General features: G+C 35.7%; 1 protein-coding gene across 2 annotated transcripts; it reads left to right on the forward strand.

The window, feature by feature from the left end:
- Nucleotides 1-6889: 6889 nt before the first annotated feature.
- Nucleotides 6890-14724, forward strand: LOC136249465 (uncharacterized). Of its 2 annotated transcripts, none has more exons than XM_066041477.1 (4): nucleotides 6890-8095; nucleotides 13718-14065; nucleotides 14118-14369; nucleotides 14429-14724. In XM_066041477.1, exons 2-4 carry the CDS (start codon nucleotides 13880-13882, stop codon nucleotides 14603-14605), a joined length of 615 nt encoding a protein of 204 aa, XP_065897549.1. In that variant the 5' UTR covers nucleotides 6890-8095; nucleotides 13718-13879; the 3' UTR covers nucleotides 14606-14724. The 2 variants fall into 2 exon arrangements, with proteins under 2 accessions (XP_065897549.1, XP_065897550.1); XM_066041478.1 differs by lacking the exon at nucleotides 6890-8095 and adding an exon at nucleotides 12877-12918.
- Nucleotides 14725-22458: the final 7734 nt, after the last annotated feature.

The following is a 22458-nucleotide window of genomic DNA, read 5'->3' on the forward strand; positions in this document are numbered from 1 at the left end:
TCTCCTTGTCAATTTCATGTATATGTATCCAAGGAACTCTAGAGAGTGACTTATTATCTCAACGTACCCCATGTAGAACCAAATGGATATTAGTTTATATATGAAATTCACTTTAAGATCAACTGATCATTCAATACCTACTTTAAGATTCTTTTTAATGACAATTATATAACATTCTAGGAATCTGTGTATGAATACAAAAGCAAATCTACATCAGTGTGCCAGTTTCCATAAACTTCCATGCAGCTAGAGAACACCAGGGTAGCTATGAAGAAGACTCTATGCCCATGTATGCTCCCTCATGCTGTTTCACAGAAATTTCAGAGAGTGTAGTGAGGTTAGTGAAGAAGCATACATTTCAGTGTTCCTGAATCTTGACATGGTGTCACATTGCCCCCCCCCCCCCCCTTTTTTTTTTGAAGTGAAGAGATGGGCACACATGCATGACTAAATGAACAATATACAACGTACATGTTAATACATGCAATTTTACAATTACCTAATAGTAATAAGCTGTAGTCTAACAATGAAAGGGGAATTAACAGATGGAACAGTAAGTGGAAACTACAGTGTCTCAAAGAGCCTGGTTGCCTGGCTACATACCAGCATCATCATGCTATACTGTATATAAAAGAAACTCGATTTGAGAAAGATACAATGAAAGTGAAATCTCAATCTGAACAGTACAATTTTATACTAGTAAAGAACAGCAAAGAACACCAATGTCTCTGCAATTCATCTTCACTGTACTTCTCTCTATGATGATTTGCTGTGCACATAGTGCACCAGCTCCAGTAAAACGAAGCATACCTGAAAATAGCGGTACTGACTCAAGCATCTGTCCAAGTGATGAAATAACATTCTATTGTGTATCACTGAGGCTCTCAAACCATCTTAGCTGCTACATGAAGGTACAAACTATGTAACATGTCTGTCATAATATATTCTATATGTTTAGGGATTGGATGTACAAACTGAAATTGATAGTACATTCAATAGAGATAGCATCAGTTCAGTTCTCCAGCAGTTTGATTTTATTTGCAGAAATTATACTGATGCAATGGCTATTAAATCTGAATTGCAGCATTCTTTATTCCACGGAAATTACTCCACAGATGGAAATTACTCCACTAAGGAACTAAACTATACAGAAGCTATCAAAAATGTTACAAAGACATTGATCGATCTTCAAACCATAGCAAATATTCATCAAGATAAGAAGGTATTAACAATGCACATGTGTAGCTGTGTTTAAATGCCATACTTGGCTACTTTCCAGAAAAACATATCCAATGAAGAATGTATTGAATTCAGTCATGATGAGTACAGGAAGATCTACACACTGTTGGATGATGACATGAACAAATCGGTGTTAGAGTTAGCTTATGAACACAGTGTAAATTGGACCAGAGCAGCTGGGAGACTACTGCACAGCACTATATAGCTTTTAAAAATATAATTGGACAATTTGAATGTTAACCTATTAAATTTGACTATGATGAACTATAATTACAGCAAACTTTTATCTCAACCAAAACAGCCAAGCTGAGGAAAGGGTATGCCCCCCAAGAAGGCCATGGAGAGAGAAAAAAGTTGTGAAATCAAAATTGGTGCCCAAGAAATGGCTGAGTTGATGGTAAAAATATTTAATAGTGACAATTCAGGTGAATTTGTGTTGCCTCCTCCAAGTTTCGCTAGGATTCAGCAAAGACTTCACTTTTATTATAAAACTATTACCATTAACCTGCCATCACATGATTTCACAACCTTTTCCACTCTGACCTTTTTGGGGCTGCATCCTTTTTTTCAGTTTGGCTGTTTTGGTTTTTGGTTTAGATATCACTTCTTTTTGCAATTGCAAGCCACAAAGCTGGCCATAAGCTAGCTTTGGGGCTTCCTTTTAACTTATTATTTTTCTTTACCACTGCAGGAATTGTTGAACAAAAAAAGAATTATTTGTGTGTATATGGCTTTGTGTCTGATCTATTTGTATACACTGAATAAAATGATTATCATTTAGGTAATAAGGTGAAGAATTGGTGCATTTTCAGGAGTATAGCTTTGTACATTTACACTATGAGGTGTACATTTCTTACAGTATGGAATAGTTTAAAGCTCTTAAATATAGCTACCAGTTATATAATATTTCATGACATTGCAATAAGAGCCACATTTGTAACTCTACTGCCACTGGCATCAGTATAAAAACAGTGTCATGTAGCTAACAGAGCTATGGACTCTGTTATAAATATTATGGAAGTGTACTGCAAGGAGCTACAAAATATACAGTGCATGATAACCAGTTACTGTTGTGGTAAACTCAAAAGTGTCATATAAATGATCGTGAACTCAAGGACTGGGAGTGTAGTGGATATGTTGGAGATGTTGGGGTGATGAGTCTGATGAATAGTTGTAAAATTAATGAGAAAAATGCTGAGGAAGCCTGATAATGCATGCGTTGTACCAGAAGTGATGTTATGTAATGGAGCTATGGACTTTGTTTAAACATTATGTTTAACTGTGTAAGTGTGCACATGTGTTATTAAGAGATGCATTAATAAGAACAGTTGAAGAACCTTATGGTCCAGTCCTTGTGCATAACGGGACACCCAGCCCAATACAGTGAGTAAAAATCCAATGGATTGACACCAATCAAAAACTTTAGGGTCCTCCCAAACCAAATTACAAATATACGTGGAAATATCTAACTCTGTCAGAAGGTATGTTTAGGCAGACAAGTGCAATGTTAGTGGCTTGTTACATTTATTTATTGCACACCAAAGGTCTGATGGTAACATGTACCAACAGCTATTTTGTATATTTGCATTACTATACTTATTTACTTATATATACACATGCATACAGTTCTACAGATAGTTCAGATTTGAGGTGGGTGGATGTGACTGATAGCATCTTGAACAAGGCACAGATAGTGCAATGTGCAGTTGTTAGTTATTATCATCAAAATTAGTTAGAAAATGATCCCCAAAGAAATTTGTTCAGTTTTGATTTTAGCAATGAAACGATAAGTTCAAATTAAGGATGGTTATGGCGTTCCAGAGAGTTGGTAATCTATGAAAATAGTAATGTCCTGACACATTATCATAACTGAACTGTAGCTGAACTCTCTATAGGGTGACTTGTTTCTAGTTAGGTGACTTGTTAGTAGCTGAACTCTCTCCAGGGTAACTTGCAATTGTTTGTAACTAAACTCTCTACATGATGACTTGTAATGTAATGCAGTTGAAATCTCCACAGAATGATTGTTTGTTGTTGAACTTGTAGTTGAACTCTCTACAAGGTGACTTGCTACTTACTGAATGTTCTAATAGAGTGACTCAGTCAGTATAGCGGAGTGACTCATCAGTGTGCTATTAGAGTATTTTGATTACATGTAGTTGGTCAGTGCTTTTTATTCTAAACCACTGAAAGGTTAAATAATCAGCCCAATCTTATAAGCGGTTTGCCTAGCAGGCATGGGAACTAAACATTTTTTATGATTCTGTTGATATTTGGCCGGTCATTGCAATTAAAAAAAATTCTTGGAAAAACACAAATAAACATAGCTATAAGAAAATAAAAGAGGTGGCGAAACCAGAGCTCAAACCACCAACCTCCAGGTTTGGAGTAATACGCACTACCACCGTACCACTGCTGCTTTGACCTCTGCTGATCATACATACAGTAGTGTATTTTTGCCTTTAGGTCTAAAGAGAACATTTCATTAGGTCTAAAGGATAGCAGCAATTCATTCCCTTATGTACATACTTAATGGGAACATTTTATGCAATACAGCTTGCGTAAGTTCAACTCAGATAGTTGTCATATTTTATTTATTTATTATAATGTGAATATTTTTTTTATTTTGATATTTCATTGCATAACATTTCTAGGTTACTATGGCAACATAAGGAGAGATTATTTAAATGGTTATGTAGTCATTGAAAATGGACTTGTGCAACCATTGAAGCAATGTCCTAGATATTTAATTACTAGGTATATAAGGCCAAGCCAAGTTGATTGGTCATTTTGCAGGTTCACTCGACCCACATTTTTGATTGAAAAGTTGAATAAAGTTCAATCGAGCTAATATACCACACATAGGTATCAGCCTCATATTCTTTCCAATGCATTTTTTCACTGTTTACGTAGCTGCAAATATATTTGTGCTGCTATAGTGCAAACAAGACCAAATACTGTTCCATCAAGACCATGCCCCTCTTCAGTAGATTCATTATTTTTGGCACTCCTTTTCTGCTGATAGGTCTATGCCAACCTTCTGATCCTATAATTTTGAGATTTTTGCCTTGAAACAACTACTAAACAATTTGATTTGGCCTAACTATCCTCATTATTCAAGTATAAGGCCAAATGATTCTGTTTTCCATAGTACTCACATGTATTTTCACTGTCGCACTTATTTCCCCATTATTACACATTAATTTTACAAAAAGTCAAACTGAATTGTGCAGTTTGAAGGATGATTGTAGCTATATAGTTACCTCTGAAGTGCAACAGAACCTTGTGGTTATTGCTTTAGACAGTGTGTAGGCAAGGGTAGCCAAGTTGTCTGCCAGCAATACAGAGAGTTCAGGTACATAGCAAACTAAGCTTTAACTAGCTATAGAGGTCTATTATGTACACACTATAACCCCGCTTTGATTCTCTTCATAAATTGATAAGACTGCAACAATGAATTTAAATTATATGTTTGCTGATAAATTGAGAAAAACTATAAAAAGTAACTTTATTCATTAACCTTATAAATGATATACTAATATGGAACAACAAAGCAGAGTAATTGTTGTGTATTCAGATCTCAATTTGCATGTAATTATTTTCAGTTTGCAAATTGTATATTAACTGATGATATAACATGATTAATGGAGTGATAGATTATATAAAGGACAACATTTGTGCATCGGGTTTTAAGCAATGATGCTTTCTGCTTACTTAGCTTCATGGTTTTGTAATGCAGTAAAATTGAGCTTGTATACTGGGTGCAGGTTTACCAATTGAGTATCATCATCATCGTCATAGCAACATTTTGCATCAGATTATCTAGCAGCTGCTATCCATTCAGAGATCATCATAGTGTTCAGAGATCATAGATCATCATATTTAGATATGCTTCCAATGCAACGCTACATCATAAACACTTTCAACTTTAATAAGAACTAATTTGCCAGCACGTGGAAGGACATACGTTCTGTTAACTTTAATACCGTGACTGGGTACAATAAATATACACATACTTTCCCACTAATATAGTATGTCATATCACATGTTGGAAATAGCCAAGTTGTACGTGCTTCCTGTGTGTTGTACAGAATGGAATCCATAACCGTATTAATAAACTAAAGTAGCTTTGTAGACTTGTGGCAAAGCATAGGCCAAATAATAGCATTTTTCTAGAAGACAATCCAATCTGCCATAGTACAGTAAGTACACCAGACTGTAATGCACATTTTGTATATGGTCCTTACTGTGTGATAGGTGATACTTCATACATTTCACCATGCAGTCATGATACAGATAGGCTAGCCATTAGATTTTAATAATTCACAAAATTAGTAGTACAATTGGCATACCAAACTAATGGTGCTGGATGTATGCATAATATTCTTACATAATTTGTTTTGAGGAGAATATTTACTGCAAAAAAGAATTATACATACATACTTAGCACAGAACAGTTTGAGCAAGAAAATGTCATAATGATATGTGGACATTCCAAATACACTAAACACAACTTTGGTTTCACTATAATAGTTAAGTATATAAGAATCTTAACACAGTTTAGGATTATTTGCACATGTTTAATCACCATGAACTGTATACTATAAGTACAAATCTTGATATGTAAATTTCACAAGTAAATGTCATAGTCGCATGCATGGATGTAACCAGGACTGTCACTGAGAATGAGATGTGATAGCTACTAGTAATAACAACTATATTAACAACTTAACAATAGTAATAAACAAGTCACTAAGAATCATTTATTGCATGTACTTACCTTCTCCTGACTATTATACCATTTGTGACTGAATTGAAAAAACAGGCTTCCATACACATTCAATTCTGCTTTGACCTTAGCTTGACATTCAATTCTGCTTTGACCTTAGCTTGACCATTCAGCATGCTATTGATTTAAAATTCTATGAATCCTTCCATAGTATTAGAACAAAATGTTGAAGCTCTAGTTTTGGTCCTTCAAAATCATAAAATTGGATGTGTGTGGAGGCCTGGTTTGTCAAACATTTTAATTCTTTATTATGACAGTTATGCATTGTTTGTAGCCACATGTACACAGGCCAAACTTTGAAACTTAGATAGGCTAATTGTATGTATAGGTAAGACATGTAGTACTAGAATTTTCAGTGGATAAACAACTCCAAAGAAATGATGTAATAATGATGTAATAATCACCATTAAAGCTGAGGTAATTATTACATCATTCCTGAAGGGTGTTTATCCAGTAAAAAAAATCCTAGTAATGTATGTCTTAGCTATTCAGACAATGGCCCAAGTATAACTGAAATTTTGTTGGTAACTCACAAAGTATACAATTTGTTTGTGGTTAGGTGTCTTACCTGTGTACAGGCCTCTTACTATTGTGATGCATGGTATTAACCAGTTTCATTACTACTGACCCAAAAAACATATAAATATAATATAGTAACCATTAAATTGACTGTCACACATACTATAAGTGTATTTAGTCTACCGTGAAAAGCAATTGTTCATGAGCACAGTGAATATACATTACCACTTGTGGTACTGATTGGGGTACACTATACCACTTACCCCACATGCTGGGAGTGGTATTGGACATCAGCAATACTATTCTGTGGGTTGGGTGGGAGGGTGAAAAGAAACCAGCTGAAGGCTTAAGCAGTGACAACACTGTGTCGAAGTGACAAATAATGGCCATGCACCTACTTCACGCATGCGTATACCCTACAGTTATTTCTATATGTATACCACAATTACATCATCCGTTTCATAAATTAACTTAGTTTAAATTTTCATGTAAACTTCATTTAATGAAGAACATGAGTAGCTATTGTAATACCACATAAATTGACATGTAAAATGACTTTCAATTTTCTGTTAAAATACATCTAAAAATAATTTTATTTTCATCCCAACATGTACATGGAGACATCACCATGTTGTAGTGTTAGCTGCCTAATCTGCTCCACAATTCACAAACAGTATAACTGCTACCAGAATAATAACATTTGTAAAATGATTAACAAAGATGATGCTTGCTTAGCATCATGCAAGTAGACATGACAGTGTATGTACATCAATGTTGTACTTTCAAGTAATTGTATGTTTGAATTTGAGTATGCTACAATTTGCTTGTTACAATGCTTTTTGATGTAAGGGGTTGTTTAAGCTTTCTATCAAGATTTTGTCTACTATCAAACTATAACTACAGTATCTACCTTGATAATTGGTGTGCATATAGGCACATGGTTACCGGCAAGAGTTTATAATGGTGTAAGGAACACATTATAAACTCTTGTTACCGGTAGTCACCTTGAACTTGAGGTTCCTGTATAATTGAGGTTCCTGTATAATTGAGGTTCCTGTATAATTACAAACAGTAGCAACATCCTTTGAAATAATTTCTGCAAGTAAACGTTTCACAGTTAAGAACTATTGGATGGATGTAACCAAGACTAATGAAACAATGTCACTGAGAATGAGATGTGATACAAGTGTAAAGCATAAGGTAATGGCTGGAGTTCATGCTCTTCTCAGTAACATTTATTTGGGTGAATACATAACATATAGTTTACGTACAGTCACTGGTTTGAACACTCTTTCATACTAATTAATATTAGCTTTCAAATGGAAATCAATCGATTATTGGTAGTGTTAATTTGCTCACACATGTTACATGTTTAAACTATATGGAAAACAAAACTATAGGAACGTCCATTCTGCCATTGGCTTGAGTCACAGTTGACAAAGTCATATTGGACAGCCAAAAAGAGACAAAAAAAAAGTGGATACCACAAAGGAAAATAATGGCAGGACAAGGGAGTGAGACATTGCTGGAGTATTGAAGTCAGAAGAGGTATGGTAGCTACCTTTTACTATCAGTCACTAGATGAAGCGAAGTTTTATTACATGTCATGCTTATGTTCACAAATATGGGCCTTGCCCTTCAGTCTTATCCTCATTGTAAACACATAGGACTCATATGGAGGTTACAACGCCTACAATGCGTGACTCAAAATCTTCATGCAAACTGCTTTGAGATGCTTGCACATTCAGTATAATAGGAAAAAGACTCAGTAACCAGCAAAGGAATCGAATACCCAGTGTTGGGAGTAACGCGTTACTTATGTAACGCGTTACGTAATATTATTACTTTTGTGGTAACAAAGTAATATAACGAAATACGCTATAAAAACAGGTAATATAACGCAAGCTACTTTACTTACAAATGTAACGCGTTACCTAAGTAATATAGTTACTGTAACGAGTCTAATATTACGTAATATTATTACTACAAGTATCGAAGTTACTAATCTCGTTAGTTGTCCTCTGAGTAACGGCTAGCCACAACGAAGTAACGAGGCCTACTGAATAAAGCTTATTCACCAGCTTCTTACTTATAACCAAAATTTGCATATTGTCCAACAACGCAATCATGTCACGTGATAAGGTGGTAGTTTCATACGTGACAGCTTAAGGCTGTGGACACAAAGTAATATAATATGTAATATTATTACAGTTACTTTATTTTATGGGTAATATGTAACTGTAACTAAATAGTTCAGTTGCAAGTAATATGTAATATGTAACTAGTTACTTTTACAAAGTAACTTGCCCAACACTGCGAATACCTTGGGCTACTTCTGGATATGAAAGTCACAAATATTTATGCTTTTGTGCACTTTAGATGATTTGTGGGCAATAGCTATATATCTACCATGTGTAATGGCTATACCACAGGTACAAGTGCTTTGCCTGGTATATATACACACTTGCTGGAGGGTTGCAGGCCCCAAGTGCAAGTCTGTATATACCAGGAAAGCACAAGTGCCCATGGTATAACTAATATGTGCCATGTGGGCTAATCACCTAAACATGTGGGAAACTGCTGGCACGCTACATGAACGAATTTATGTGAATTTTGATAGTACACACTGAAAACAGCATAAGAAAAACAACAAGGCATCACCATGGTAAGAGTTCAAGTGTATGCGTAATGACATGAGCGTACAAAAGGTTCAATTGTGGGTTTATACAGTGACCACCAAAGAGACACAGGACATTGAAATGAGAAGATCGATATACTCTAATAGAGCAGTCAGATCTAAATAGTCTAATAGAGCAGTCACAGTATTCTTCGGAGGAGCAGTGTAGTAAGCTTATAGATAAGGAGATATGGTTGCATGGTAAGGGGTAGCTATTGTCATTGTTAGCAGGTCATGACTTTTTTTTTTTTTGTCTTCAACTTACAGCTTGAGTAAAGTTGTGATTCAGAATGGAAACCTCCTTGCCTCTGGGGCCCCACTTTAACTCTTTGCCCTAGGCCCCTTATTTCTCTGGGCGGCCCTGCGTAAATTATAGCCATGAATAAAATTACTGTCGTGTATGAATACCACTTCATGAATACTACGCACTACACTGCTAATTGCTCAATCTATTGCATGACATTGAGACAGGTGTCTAGAGCTTATCAATGTTATAGAACTCACCTGTATTAAAAACAGCTCCATTTCAGTCACAAGGGCACTCCTCAGAATGTTTTCACAATAGTACCAAGAAACGTAATCCCACAGTGCTTGGGATTTGCTGATACATACACCTGCAGCTCTCACATTAACTTGGTTTAAACTTTATGTACATATGAGAAATGTATTTTTGCAAGTACTTGAAATTGTGGGAAATTACAAATGAAGGCCACACAAAGGATTTTTTACTAGCTATATGATCATGTGAAATTACCATAAAGAAGCATCCAGTCAACTCTTGTATGCACGTGTGCTGTGCACAATACCTCCAAGCCACATTAGTGACAGGTCATAACTTGTACTAAGCTATATACAGAAAAATAGTCCTTCTAGAAAACAGACTTAGCTTTACATATATAAATTACATTAATAATTAGTAGTGTGATGCCCCACAAGTGTGGTGTGATTTTGGATGCCAGCATGTATAGAACAACATCTAGCTACATAAACATGTACATATAACATAACTAGTAGTAAAATGGAGTAACCTTGTCATTGTCTAAAGATAATGCACTCTAACCAAGGCAAAATATTGGAAGGCGAGGTGCTTTATTAGAATTATGGTTAGGTGAATGCTCTATTAGAGTATCTCGATTTTTGCGGTACCAAATTCCTTTCATTCGAATACAGTTTTCTACATTTTACCCTCTATGGTAGCTATGCTAACTGCTACTGAACCTATGTACTTGGATGATGAAAGTAAGGAAATGATATAAATCATTCACAGTTGCACCAGTCACCAACAAAATGTGAAATGAACTCAAAATCATCATCATCATCAGCATTTGCTTAATTCAAATTAGCCACTGATTTGAACTCTTTAGATTTTCACTGTCATTTTTAATTTCACAAAAAAAGTAGTCAGTTGAAGATGAAACATGCAATGGATCAATGCTATAAGTGCATGTTCTTATACACTAGATGTCCTGTAGCATTTACTGCGCATATACCATGCAAGTACACATCCTAAAAATCCCTTCTAGTTCTGTTATTGTGCATGTGGGGTTGACAAAAGTTCTGTAAATCAGAAGGTTCTCAAGTATACATTGATGTTAATTGGCCAACTATCACAATTATGCATTTTAACATGGCGGACATTATTGCAACTGAGGCACAAGACTACTACATAGACTGAAGCTTTAGTGCTACTTATGCTTTGCAATAGTTTCATTACAGTTGTCCAATACATCAAATTTTATGCTAAATAGCTACACTGATTCAAGTCAGAACAAAGATATTTGAAGAAAAAGGAAAAGGACAGTCTCAATAATATGCAAAGGCAGTCAAGAAAAGAACACAAACCATATCAACATATGAAAAGCTTTAAAAGACATAGAAAAGTCACCTAGAGGTGAAAGAAGAGGTGAACAGACGTAGTGAAAGAAGAGGTGAACAGACGTAGTGAAAGAAGAGGTGAACAGACATAGTCACCTAGAGGTGACTTCATAGATGACTATCACCTATGATAAGTTTCAAAAAGAGATAGCTACCTAATTACCACATAGTTGTAGGGGAATTGTTTATACATGCAAGTTTGTCAGATTCAGTTCCATACAGTGTAGTACCACATCACATTCTGAGCCATTTGCTTCATAGTCTAAGCAACCTATAATCCCAATTCTGAACTGGAAGAACAATAATTAACACACATCAGGATGTAAGCAATGTGGTTAAGTAATGATGCAGTTAAAGGTCCGAGATGCTTCATTAGTTTATTACTGCATAAACAGACTGTGAAGTTTATTCACCACAATTGTCCTGAACAGCTCATAGCTATAGAAACACAAAATTGAAAAAAAATTCCCAAATTTTATATGCCAATTGCCAAACTTCTGTCACCAAACTCATATGTTTTCCACAGTTTACACTGCATAGCTATACCAAAAATTTGAGGTTGTGCTCTTAAGCTGGTATCTGCAGTTAAGCCCTCTTGCATCCATGTACTGTAGCTTTGTGTTGCAGCCTCATTTTCCTATTCTAAGTATGACACAATACGATCATGACAATTATCCTGATAGTAATCAGTGTAAGCTGTTGTCATGCAGTACAGTAAACACATAACATATTGTTACTTACTCAGATCATTGCAATACAACTTTGAATTCTACATACTTAGACTACAACAAGTTTGATACTGAAATTTGATTGGCTGAAAACGTGGTCTCTAAATCTCGTAGAGCCACGGTCATGTCCAATAGAGACCACGCTCTGAGGCGATACGAAACACGATAATTACGCGCCTGTAACATTGGCAACGCATGGGCATTTAAATGGCTAGTAACAGCCGTACTGAATTAGAGGGAGGTGTAATGGGCTTGTTTGTAGTAATCAACACTACATTACTTGCTTACAAGCAGCTGTCGAGGTACAACAACAGCAACAATGAGTTGTAGTCCACTCGCTGAGTCCAGTACTTCGATACATAGCACGCGCCTGTAACATTGGCAACGCATGGGCGTTTAAACGGGTAGCAACAGCCACGCTGAGGTCCCGCCATGTCGGGAGGTGTAGAGGGCTTGTTTCTAGTAATTAGCCATACATTTCCTATTTACAAGCAGCTGTCAACTCAAGGTACAATAACGAGTTGTAGTCTAAATAAGTTAGACGTCAAGAACCACTGGGTTCTACGGGATTTAGAAAACCCTCAGGCCCTTAGTAGCGCCCTCGCTGCGCTCAGGCGCTACAGCCCAGGGCCTTCGAGTTTTCTAAATCCCGTAGAACCCTGGTTCTTGACGTCTAACTATTATTTAGAGTTAGCTATGTACATGATTTTAAGTTTTACCATCAGGCAATGGGACAGTTACAAGTTAGTTAGATAATGCTTTCTTTAATAATGCTTACCCATTCACTGGTTCAGGAACTTTGCAGAATCATGCAAGTTAAAAGAAACACATATGGCTTCATGACTATCAGTACTATCATGGTACTATGTAAACTGTTATGAGATGTGGCAGCTGTTAAATTGATTACTTTATTTACATTCAGCACTGCATGCATGGGAATATACTAATGGAAAATGTACAATGCCGACACAGTCTTCATTACATCATAGACTACATGTATGCATCTTCGTCTTCCCACCTATATTATTATTTATTATTATTTATTACAGGTAATTTATAAGGATAAACAGCCTGTTACACCTGATCAACAGGTAAAAAAGTACAAGTAGACTAATTACATACATTTATACATGGTTTTAGATGAATACTGGTCAATCAATTTCTTAAAATCATCAACTGATGCTGCACATACTACTTCTTTGGGTAAACTATTCCATGGTTCAACAACTCTTCTTGTAAAAAAATATTTTCTGGCATCTGTTCTTGAAAAATATTTAAATAGCTTAAATGTATGACCTCTGGTATGGGTAATGGGTGAAAAAGTAAAAAAATTAGAATAGTCTATATCATACTTATCATGTAGCATATTGTAGACAGCAATCATGTCACCTCGATGTCATATATCCTAAACAATCATGTCATCTCGATAGTCTATATCCTAAATAATGTCATTTGTAGTGGAATTCACTCTGTATTGTGCATGTAATCATTCATTCAATATGACTTTAAGATGGCAATTATATAACATACTAGTATGAATACAAAATCAAGCATGCTAAACTTCCATGTTCCCTCATGTATGTAGTTACACAGAAATTTAAAATTTCCCGAGTAGTGTAGTGAAGGGATGAAGAAGAGTACACTTCAGTGCCATTAAAATCTTGAATCTTTCTGCATGGTGCCACTTGCCCCTGTTTACGTACATATAGAAAGTGAAGAAATGGGTGCACAAGGCTAAATAAATAACGTATACTAAAATATGTTGTGGTACATTACCTATTAGCCTATAGTCTTACTGAAGACATACTATGTGGGCATATAACTATCAACAATTGGAGGCAATATGCCTCATTAACTGCCATGCATGTTAATGTCTATTCTTATTATCAGAACTGGCAACTGTGTTGCTAGGATGTAACCAGGCTCTTTGAGACACTGTAGTTTGGAATGTGACATGATATTGTATATAAAAGAAACTCCATTTGAGAATGGTGCAGTGAAAAGTGAAATCTCAATCTGAACAGTACAATTTTATACTAGCAAAGAGCAGCAATGTCTCTACAATTCGTGTTCAGCATACTTCTCTCTATGTTGATTTGCTGTGAGCATGGTGCACCAGCTTCAATAAAACGAAACGTCTGTGAAAATAGTGGTGGTGGCATCTGTTCAAGTAGTGGTGGTGAAACAACATTCTATTGTGCATCACTGAGGCTCTTCAATCATCTTGTATACTTGAAGGTAGTCATTATGAACTATGTAACACGTCTGTGATAATTTATTGTATGTTTAGGAAAAGGGATTGGTTGTACAAACTGAAATTGATAGTACATTCAATAGAGATAGCATCAGAAAAGTTCGCCAGCAGTTTAACTTTACTTGTGGAAATTATACTGATGCAATGGCTATTAAATCTGAATTGCAGCATTCTTTATTCCATGGAAATTACTCCATACATAGAAATTACTCCACAGAAGCTATCAAAAATGTTACAGTGGCATTGGTGTATCTTCAAACTATAACGAGTATTCTTCAAAATGTGAAGGTATTAACAATGTACATGTGTAGCTGTGTTTAAATATGTACTTGGATACTTTTTCTTAGAAAACCATATCCAATGAACAATGTATTGAATTCAGTCATGATGAGTACAGGAAGATGTACACACTGTTGAAGGATGCCATGAAAAAACCTGTGTTAGAGGTAGCTCGTCAGCACAGTTTAAAATGGGCCAACACAACAAATTACCCTCAGGATTTATCAGTATATTTATGTAGTTAACCATAATAAATTATGTACTGTAAATCAATTTACAGTACCATATATGGCTGGTTTTAATTGCACGATTTGAATATGTATGTAACTTATTAAATTTGACAATGATGCTAAAGCAAACTTTATACACACTGCAAATAATAGTACAATTAATTAATTGTGACAATTGTTCGTGGAGTTGGTGCAAAAATGTGTTGGGGCTTTATGCTAATCAACAAATGAGTGTTACAATTGTAAATTCAAAAAGATGCAGGCTACCTCTGGATTCCCATGAATTATTACTTCTGCCATGTTCAGCATATTACTACATATGACAACAGCATTAATCTGCGGAAAGTTTCTATGCAGTATATAGAGCTAAATTTACAATTCCATCACAAAATGCTTATACGTACAATTATACTATTCTAGGGTAGAAAGGTTCCTCAATTCCTTGCATCCAAGTCAAGAATTTCAAGCTTATAGAGTGGCTTCTGTGTGAATGTATCATACCAAAGGACTATTGTAGGGTAACGTATGCTAAGGGCACTACTAAATTCCAATGGTGTGGCTAAGTAATGATACCATGGGGACAGTGTCATCACTAAGAAATCAAAATAAACTGTAGCTTAGCTATCATCACAGGAGTTATCAAGAAACTTCATCACATTAAGCATGAAGAGATGTGTGCACATTTACAGTACACAACACTGAGCAACATACTAAATATTTTTTAAGGGTCACATTACTGGCTATTTATTAATCACATGCTAATAACTTTTTGAAAGCATCATTAACTGCTGTATTGGCTTCCTGTTGGAGCGTATAGAATTATCTGGCAATACAATCCTGTAAACTACCAATACTCAGAACTGGATGAAACTATATACAACTACATATATAGAATTAATGAAACATTAGAATGTGATGTGGTGCTACATATAAAACAAGCTCCACCGCATGAGAATAGTATCACAGAAGAAAGTAACAACTTATTTTGACCAGGAATACTTCAATGTCTCAACTTACTGTGGTGTACAGTGTGCTATTCTCAATGATGATACTTTGTGCACATGTGGGGTACCAATGAAAAGCATGATATGTTTTACTGTATATCATGTGCTGTATTTAACCCATTAAGAATGTACGTAAGTGGTCACATTATTAAACATCACTTACAACATTTTATAACATATCCACTACTTTAGTTTACTAATGGATAGTACAGCACCTTGGTGCACTTCAAAAATATTGAGCTTAATTATTTTCCTGTTTTCTATGCTTAATTGTGCACCCTAAGCTGAATGGTATGACCTGAAATGAAATAATGACACAGGCTGAGCTGCTTTCCACTTGCTAATTTTCAATAGCTGGTCAATTTGAGCAAGTCCATTGCTTTCATATGGTTGCGTATGTCAGTGTTTAAGAGACAGAAAGCTCTATCATAAGATTGTGGTTTTTGCCCCAACCTCCAGTTTCCTCACAAAGTATTGTGTCTACATAACACTTCTTTACTACTCTCGTCTTTGTTATACTGCTGTTAACTATAACTTGGAGGGGAAATAAATTCTCTGTCTTGATTTTTTTCTTTGCTACCAAATCGTCTTAGCTTACTCAATCTCTCCAGTCTCTACACACAAAGCAAACTAAAATCTATTATCTTCTTTGTCATTTCCATATATGTGATGGATAAAGCGTGTCTGATGATTTTGCAGTTTAATTGGCAGCACCTCCATGTTTGCAAGTTCTCTGGAGCCAAAACCTTTCTTCTTTAAGAGGCTTTAGCTTGTAGTATTTTTCCCTGGATTGGTAATTTCACTTTGACTACAGAGAATTGAGTGTGGTCAAAGCTCACAACCCTACTATCCTCAATCTTTGTCCAGTGCACTCTCGTTTTCTGGCTCTGCAATACAGTACACCAATTATGACATAAATGCTGTAGCTAGCTAATATGCATAACGATGCATAGCTATTCACTAGCTATGGCACTGGCATAGCAACAGGAGGGCTCTCTGCTTTTAAAGATTTCTAATAGAGCAGCCAGCTACCCTAACAGACCATTCATGTACTCAAATAAAGCTAATGAATTTTCAATAATATTTAGTTATAACCAAATTTAATTTCAAAAGGCTAACTTCAAAATTTCTTGTGAGGGTGTACCCCAACCTCTCCCCATGTACAAATATGGCTGGGGCAGTATATAGAACAATATAAATAATTACCATGACAAAACGGCAGGACAAGATTGCAATTGAGGCACAAGATTATTACATAGACTGTGCTGTTTATGCTGTGCAATAGTTTCAATTGCAGTTGTCCAATACATCGAATGTGTGCCAATTATACACTGGCTCAGATCAGAGACCATACCAGTGCATAGAAATTTTCTAAAACAAATATGTATAGCATTTGGATGTAACTAGCTACCCCAATTACCATGCATAATTGATTATGCATGCAGATTTGTTCCATTCATAGACTGCAGTACCATATCACTTTCTGACTTCATAGAACCTAGTCATGTCTAAGCAACCTAGCTACAATCTAGTTTTTCTCAGTTCTGAACAATAATTAAACATTCATCAGGATGTTGTTGTCTCCCCATCAAAGAATAATTATGGGGTGCTTCCTAACAACAGCTCTCAAAAAATTATGTTAAGAACCCAGCGTTGAATACTGAATGTAAAAGTACACGAATGCATGTAAATTTCTTTAATGATTCACAGTGTCATGTACTTCTGTCTCTATATGGTTTTTGCTATATATGGTGCATGGCTCTGTCTAAAATAAACATTCTACATAAACACTGTCAAGTCTATATACATTTTGAATATATTTATACAGTAGCTAATATGATGCATACGTACATGATATACCCTATAATATGTATGTACGTAAAATAGTGATGTGTGCATGTATGTACAAATATGTACATATAATTATAATTATGGTGAATAGACTTATTGCCAAATCAATTGCCTTGATTAGTGCATGCACATCACTGATGACAGTATAAATTATTAGTATGCAAATAGACAATGTGAACAAGTGGCATTAAAATTAATCAGTAATTGTATGCCATTCCTGCTCACAGTCATCAATACAAAACCTTAACTGCAGTCCACACCATACATTAATCACATACTCAGCTTGCTAAACCCTCATGCATTCATGTATTGTAGCTAGCCTTATTCTCCTTTTCTAAACATAGCTGTGATGTAATACTATCATGTTATGTTATCTTAATAGCAATCAGTGTAAGTTGTTCTTATTTCATAGTAAGCACACATTGCCACACAACATAATTATATAGGAACCCCCAGAGGTTCAAATCATGTAGCTATATTTCAGATAAACACTATATGGCTTCCCACATAGTTAATGTATCACCAGACAATGGCACAGTTAATTATTATACTACCTGTAATAATGTTTACTTATGCACTGTTTACTTGTATTTTACAGAATCATGTAAAGAAACACATGGCTTCCTATATCAGTGCTATGTAAACTGTTATGAGTTGTGGAATCTGCTACAGTATACTGGAAACTGTATGTGCAATGCCTACAAAACATAGACTATGCATCTTCCTCATACAATACTATATCCTAAATTGTCATTTGTAGTGAAAGCTGTATGGAATTCACTTCGTGTTGTGTATGATCTGCAACATATCATATAGCTAGGGATTTTATTTTATTTTATTTATTTTATTATAATGCTTTTTGAAGCAGGAGAACCTACATCAAAGGTCTGTGGGCAACCTGTGCCCATAGCCAGAAATGTACATGTACAGCTATACATTAATTACATTACAATTACTTATTACTTAACTATGTATAGTAAGTAATAGTTGATTTGGGTAGATACAAAATCAAATCTGGTCAGTTTCCATATTTAATTTCCGTGTTACTATAGAAAATGCCAGGGTAGTCAGTTGCAGTAAAAAAGCATAATATTATACACTTTAGTGTCACTGAAATCTTAAATTCTTTAGCATAGTGTCACTTGCTTCTATGTTTTAATGGGCACACAAAGCTAATAATTAAGTTACGTATATTATGTGCTCTAAACATCATGATGTTATTACAATTACCTATTCTGTGAATGCTATTCCACCAGGGAACTGTGAGAAGACTTAAAGTCTGTGAATACAGGAAGTCAGAAACATGTCACTAAAATGTGAAGAATGCAGAAAAAAATCCCAGAACCAGTGGTGACTTGCTCCCCATGCAGCAAGGCATGCGCCAAAGGAGCCATAACAGCTGGGATCTATTAGTAATATAAGCCTAGTCTAATTATAGACAGATTAGAAGGGAACTAACAGATGGAACAATAAATGGTTTTGGTTGTATGTATATAGCTGTCTGGAAACACCTTATTAATTGTCATGCATGTTAATGACTATCTAATCCAAAAACAGCCAAGCTGTAAAAAAGATTTTGGCACCAAATTTACCTGAATTGTTATTAAATTTTTACCATTAACCTACCATCACAGCCATTTCTTGGTTGCCACCTTGGATTTCACATCTTTTTTCACCATAGCCCTTTTGGGGGCTGCACTTATATTTACAGCTTGGCTGTTTTGGATTAGATATCAGTTCTTTTTTGTATTTGTATACCCCAAATAGGCTGGCTTTGGGGCTTTCTTAACCTATCTTTTTTTCTTTACTACAGGAAGAAGAGAAAGGTTTAAAGCAGATTTTTAATACTTAAACTATTCTTGGTTTTATCAGTAAATATACAAATGATATATATATGTATATATATACCATCCAAAAACAGCTTATAGCTGTAAAAAAAGTGCTCGTCCAAGTAAAGCAGAGTTAACTGCGACAAAAAGTAATGATATCATAATGCGGCCATGTGCGAGGTGTGCAAGTTGTAAAATTAATATTAGCTAATCAGATAATACAATGTTATTGTTAAAGTGTTAATGAGAACTATGTGATGCTGCTATTTTTAAGTGTGTGAGCATCTTCATAAATGCCACACAAATTTAATTCTCAATAAAGCAATGTGTATAGATTCTCTGATAGCAATAAATAGTTTGAGTTTGGCCACCTTTCCTTTGTTCATAGCATTGCCGTATACAGGAAAGACAGCCAAACTCAAACTATTTATTGCTATCAGAGAATCTATACACATTGCTTTATTGAGAATTAAATTTGTGTGGCATTTATGAAGATGCTCACACACTTAAAAATAGCAGCATCACATAGTTCTCATTAACACTTTAACAATAACATTGTATTATTTGATTAACTAATATTAATTTTACAACTTGCCCACCTCGCACATGGCCGCATTATGATATCATTACTTTTTGTCGCAGTTAACTCTGCTTTACTTGGACGCGCACTTTTTTTTACAGCTATAAGCTGTTTTTGGATGGGATTTCAATACTTTTTGTTAGAATAAGCAATGCACTGTTGATAACAGTAGGTGAGTTTCCATAGTTTTGACAGAAACCCCAGATTACAGTGACAGAATATTAAAATATAACTGTAATTTTAGTGGCCAGGGCCGCCCACATGGGGGGGTAACTGGGGTATTTTGCCCCCTGCCCCAGCCCAAAAGGGGCCCCTTGAATACCTGTTTAAAGAAAGATCGATATACTCTAATAGAGCAGTCAGGATCTAGACCCTTCCTTGCCACTGGGCCCCTCTTTAACTCTTTCCCTGGGCTCTCTAATTTCTCTGGACGGCCCTGTTAGTGGCATGCAACTGCAGTCAACTACCACCCATTTTAACTAGTAAACCCTTAATAACACTTTGCCTTTCATCTTGTACTGCATCTGGATTCTACAAATGGAGTCATATTAACTTGTCATCGTACCTACTTGTTACTCCCATTGTGCTTGGATGAATATACATGCCGTCATGTGAGACTTGCTACCATGGCGGGCCACTGGAAAACATTTTCATAGCAGTTATATTACAGTCATTATTGTACAATTCTTACATTATTGTTGTGAAAAGTGTTTGGTATTCATGTGTCCTCTGTATGTTGTAATTACAAGCGTAATTTTTGTGTGGGGGTGTTATAAAATGCAATAATGCATGGTGACAATTGGCTAGCTACATGTGCTAATTACTCGCAGCTTGTGTCAACAACTGGTAACCGCAGTTGTACTCTGTGTCGTTCTTTAAGCCGCGCCCTTAGAGGACAAATTACGTCACGGTGGGGGCAAATAAATTCAAATTTAAAAACGAACGATGGTATGCAGCACCATAGATTATATCTGTGGACTATAATCTATGGCAGCACACTTCTTTGTGGCTATATGCACTGATTAACTACATAGAGCACCAGTTCATCAATACCCGGTGACCGCAGTTGTGCTCTGCGTCATTCTTTAAATTCCGTGTAAAATTCTTAGAGAGCAAATTACGTGGGGGCGATTAAATTCAAATTTCAAACTAGTCATTCTCGAAAACATATGTTTCAATCTGAACGAAACTTTTAGAACAGTTTAAAGATACATTGCCCTACATGCCAAGCGAGTATTGCGGAAAACAACAATCTGGGATTTGTATTTGGCCTCTAGGTCGACTGAGGACGACTGAAACTTCGTTTGGTGCTGAAATTACGACGGTAGGGTAATCATGTATGGTGAAATCGATGATGTGAATCTTGAGGCGATTGAGTGAATACTGAAGCGATAGCAGGGCAATCAATGTTTGGAATGCACAAAGGAACGCAAGGCATACACCTGCGGTTGCGTCTAACCGCATGCGATAAAAAAAAAAAATGAAACTTCCCCTTTGATGTCGGCAATCTCAACAATCGGCATGGATTTGCTTCACTGCTTGTGTGGTAGTTACTAGTGACACGATGAGTTCAACTCTAGAGTTTCAGAGGGATAGCGTAAGTGGCGGGTGAGTTACAGGAAGGCCGAATTTGACAACGTTCGTTCCTGTAAAATCCTCACGTAGTGGTCGCGTCATTTATTGTCTGCGGCGCGCGTTTCTGCTTTACTGGCCGCGCGACTCACTACCGTGAGTCTTGATATGTTACCATGAAATTTCTAGCTAGAATCTTTCACAACTCAATTCCATATACAGCAAGTGTGCTAAGAACCAGCAAATGGTTAATCACATACTATAGGAAGTATAGTTAAGTCTAAAGGTGGACCGATACCGATACCAGTATCGGATCGGTACTGGATCGGTATCGGTAATACAAGGTACAGATACCACAGTAGACACTCACCATTTTTATTTAACCATCTCTAAGCTAAGTTTCCAGTAGCTAATAACTTAGTTGAGCTAATCAGTAACTTAGTTGAGCTAACTAGCGAAACAAAGCCTTTGTTACTCTTTTCCAAGTATTGCTGCAATTGCTCCGTGTGTATTCTAATATATTAGAACATGTGAATCCTTTGTAATCAAATGGCTGTGCAGTTGTTCCTCAAGAAATAAGTTTATGACTACTTGGCTTGCTTTTTCATGAAAAGGTTTGGTTGATAAGCTGTAACAAACATTGTACAATTATCGGACGCCCACGCAATTAATTGCCTTATCAATAAGCTTACAAGAAAACTACCTCGAATCAAGAAATTAGTAATCTATCATGATGTTTATCATGTTTAGCTGTTATACAATGAATATTTTAAAACTTGATTGAACTGAGATCAATCAATTACTGTGATATTTTAATAGCTAGCTATGTATCACAACAATGAAATTTCTATAATAAACTTGTCTAGGCTTCAATGTATAGTATCGGTATCGGCAAATAATTTCAGTACAAATACTCGTATCGGAAATATCGGTAAAAAGTGGTATCGGTCCATCTCTAGTTAAGTCTCGTTGACATAGAATTTGGTGTATGTATATATATATTGAAGGAGCTGGAATGGCTTACACTGATCA

This window comes from Dysidea avara, chromosome 3 (assembly GCF_963678975.1).
Source record: "Dysidea avara chromosome 3, odDysAvar1.4, whole genome shotgun sequence".
NCBI classification, from domain to species: domain Eukaryota; kingdom Metazoa; phylum Porifera; class Demospongiae; order Dictyoceratida; family Dysideidae; genus Dysidea; species Dysidea avara.

Coding starts and splice junctions, on each gene's coding strand:
- LOC136249465 (XM_066041477.1), top strand. CDS start 13,880: ATGTCTCTACAATTCGTGTTCAGCATACTTCTCTCTATGTTGATTTGC. Junction 14,066..14,117: donor ATCATCTTGTATACTTGAAG/GTAGTCATTATG, acceptor TTGTATGTTTAG/GAAAAGGGATTGGTTGTACA. Junction 14,370..14,428: donor GTATTCTTCAAAATGTGAAG/GTATTAACAATG, acceptor ACTTTTTCTTAG/AAAACCATATCCAATGAACA.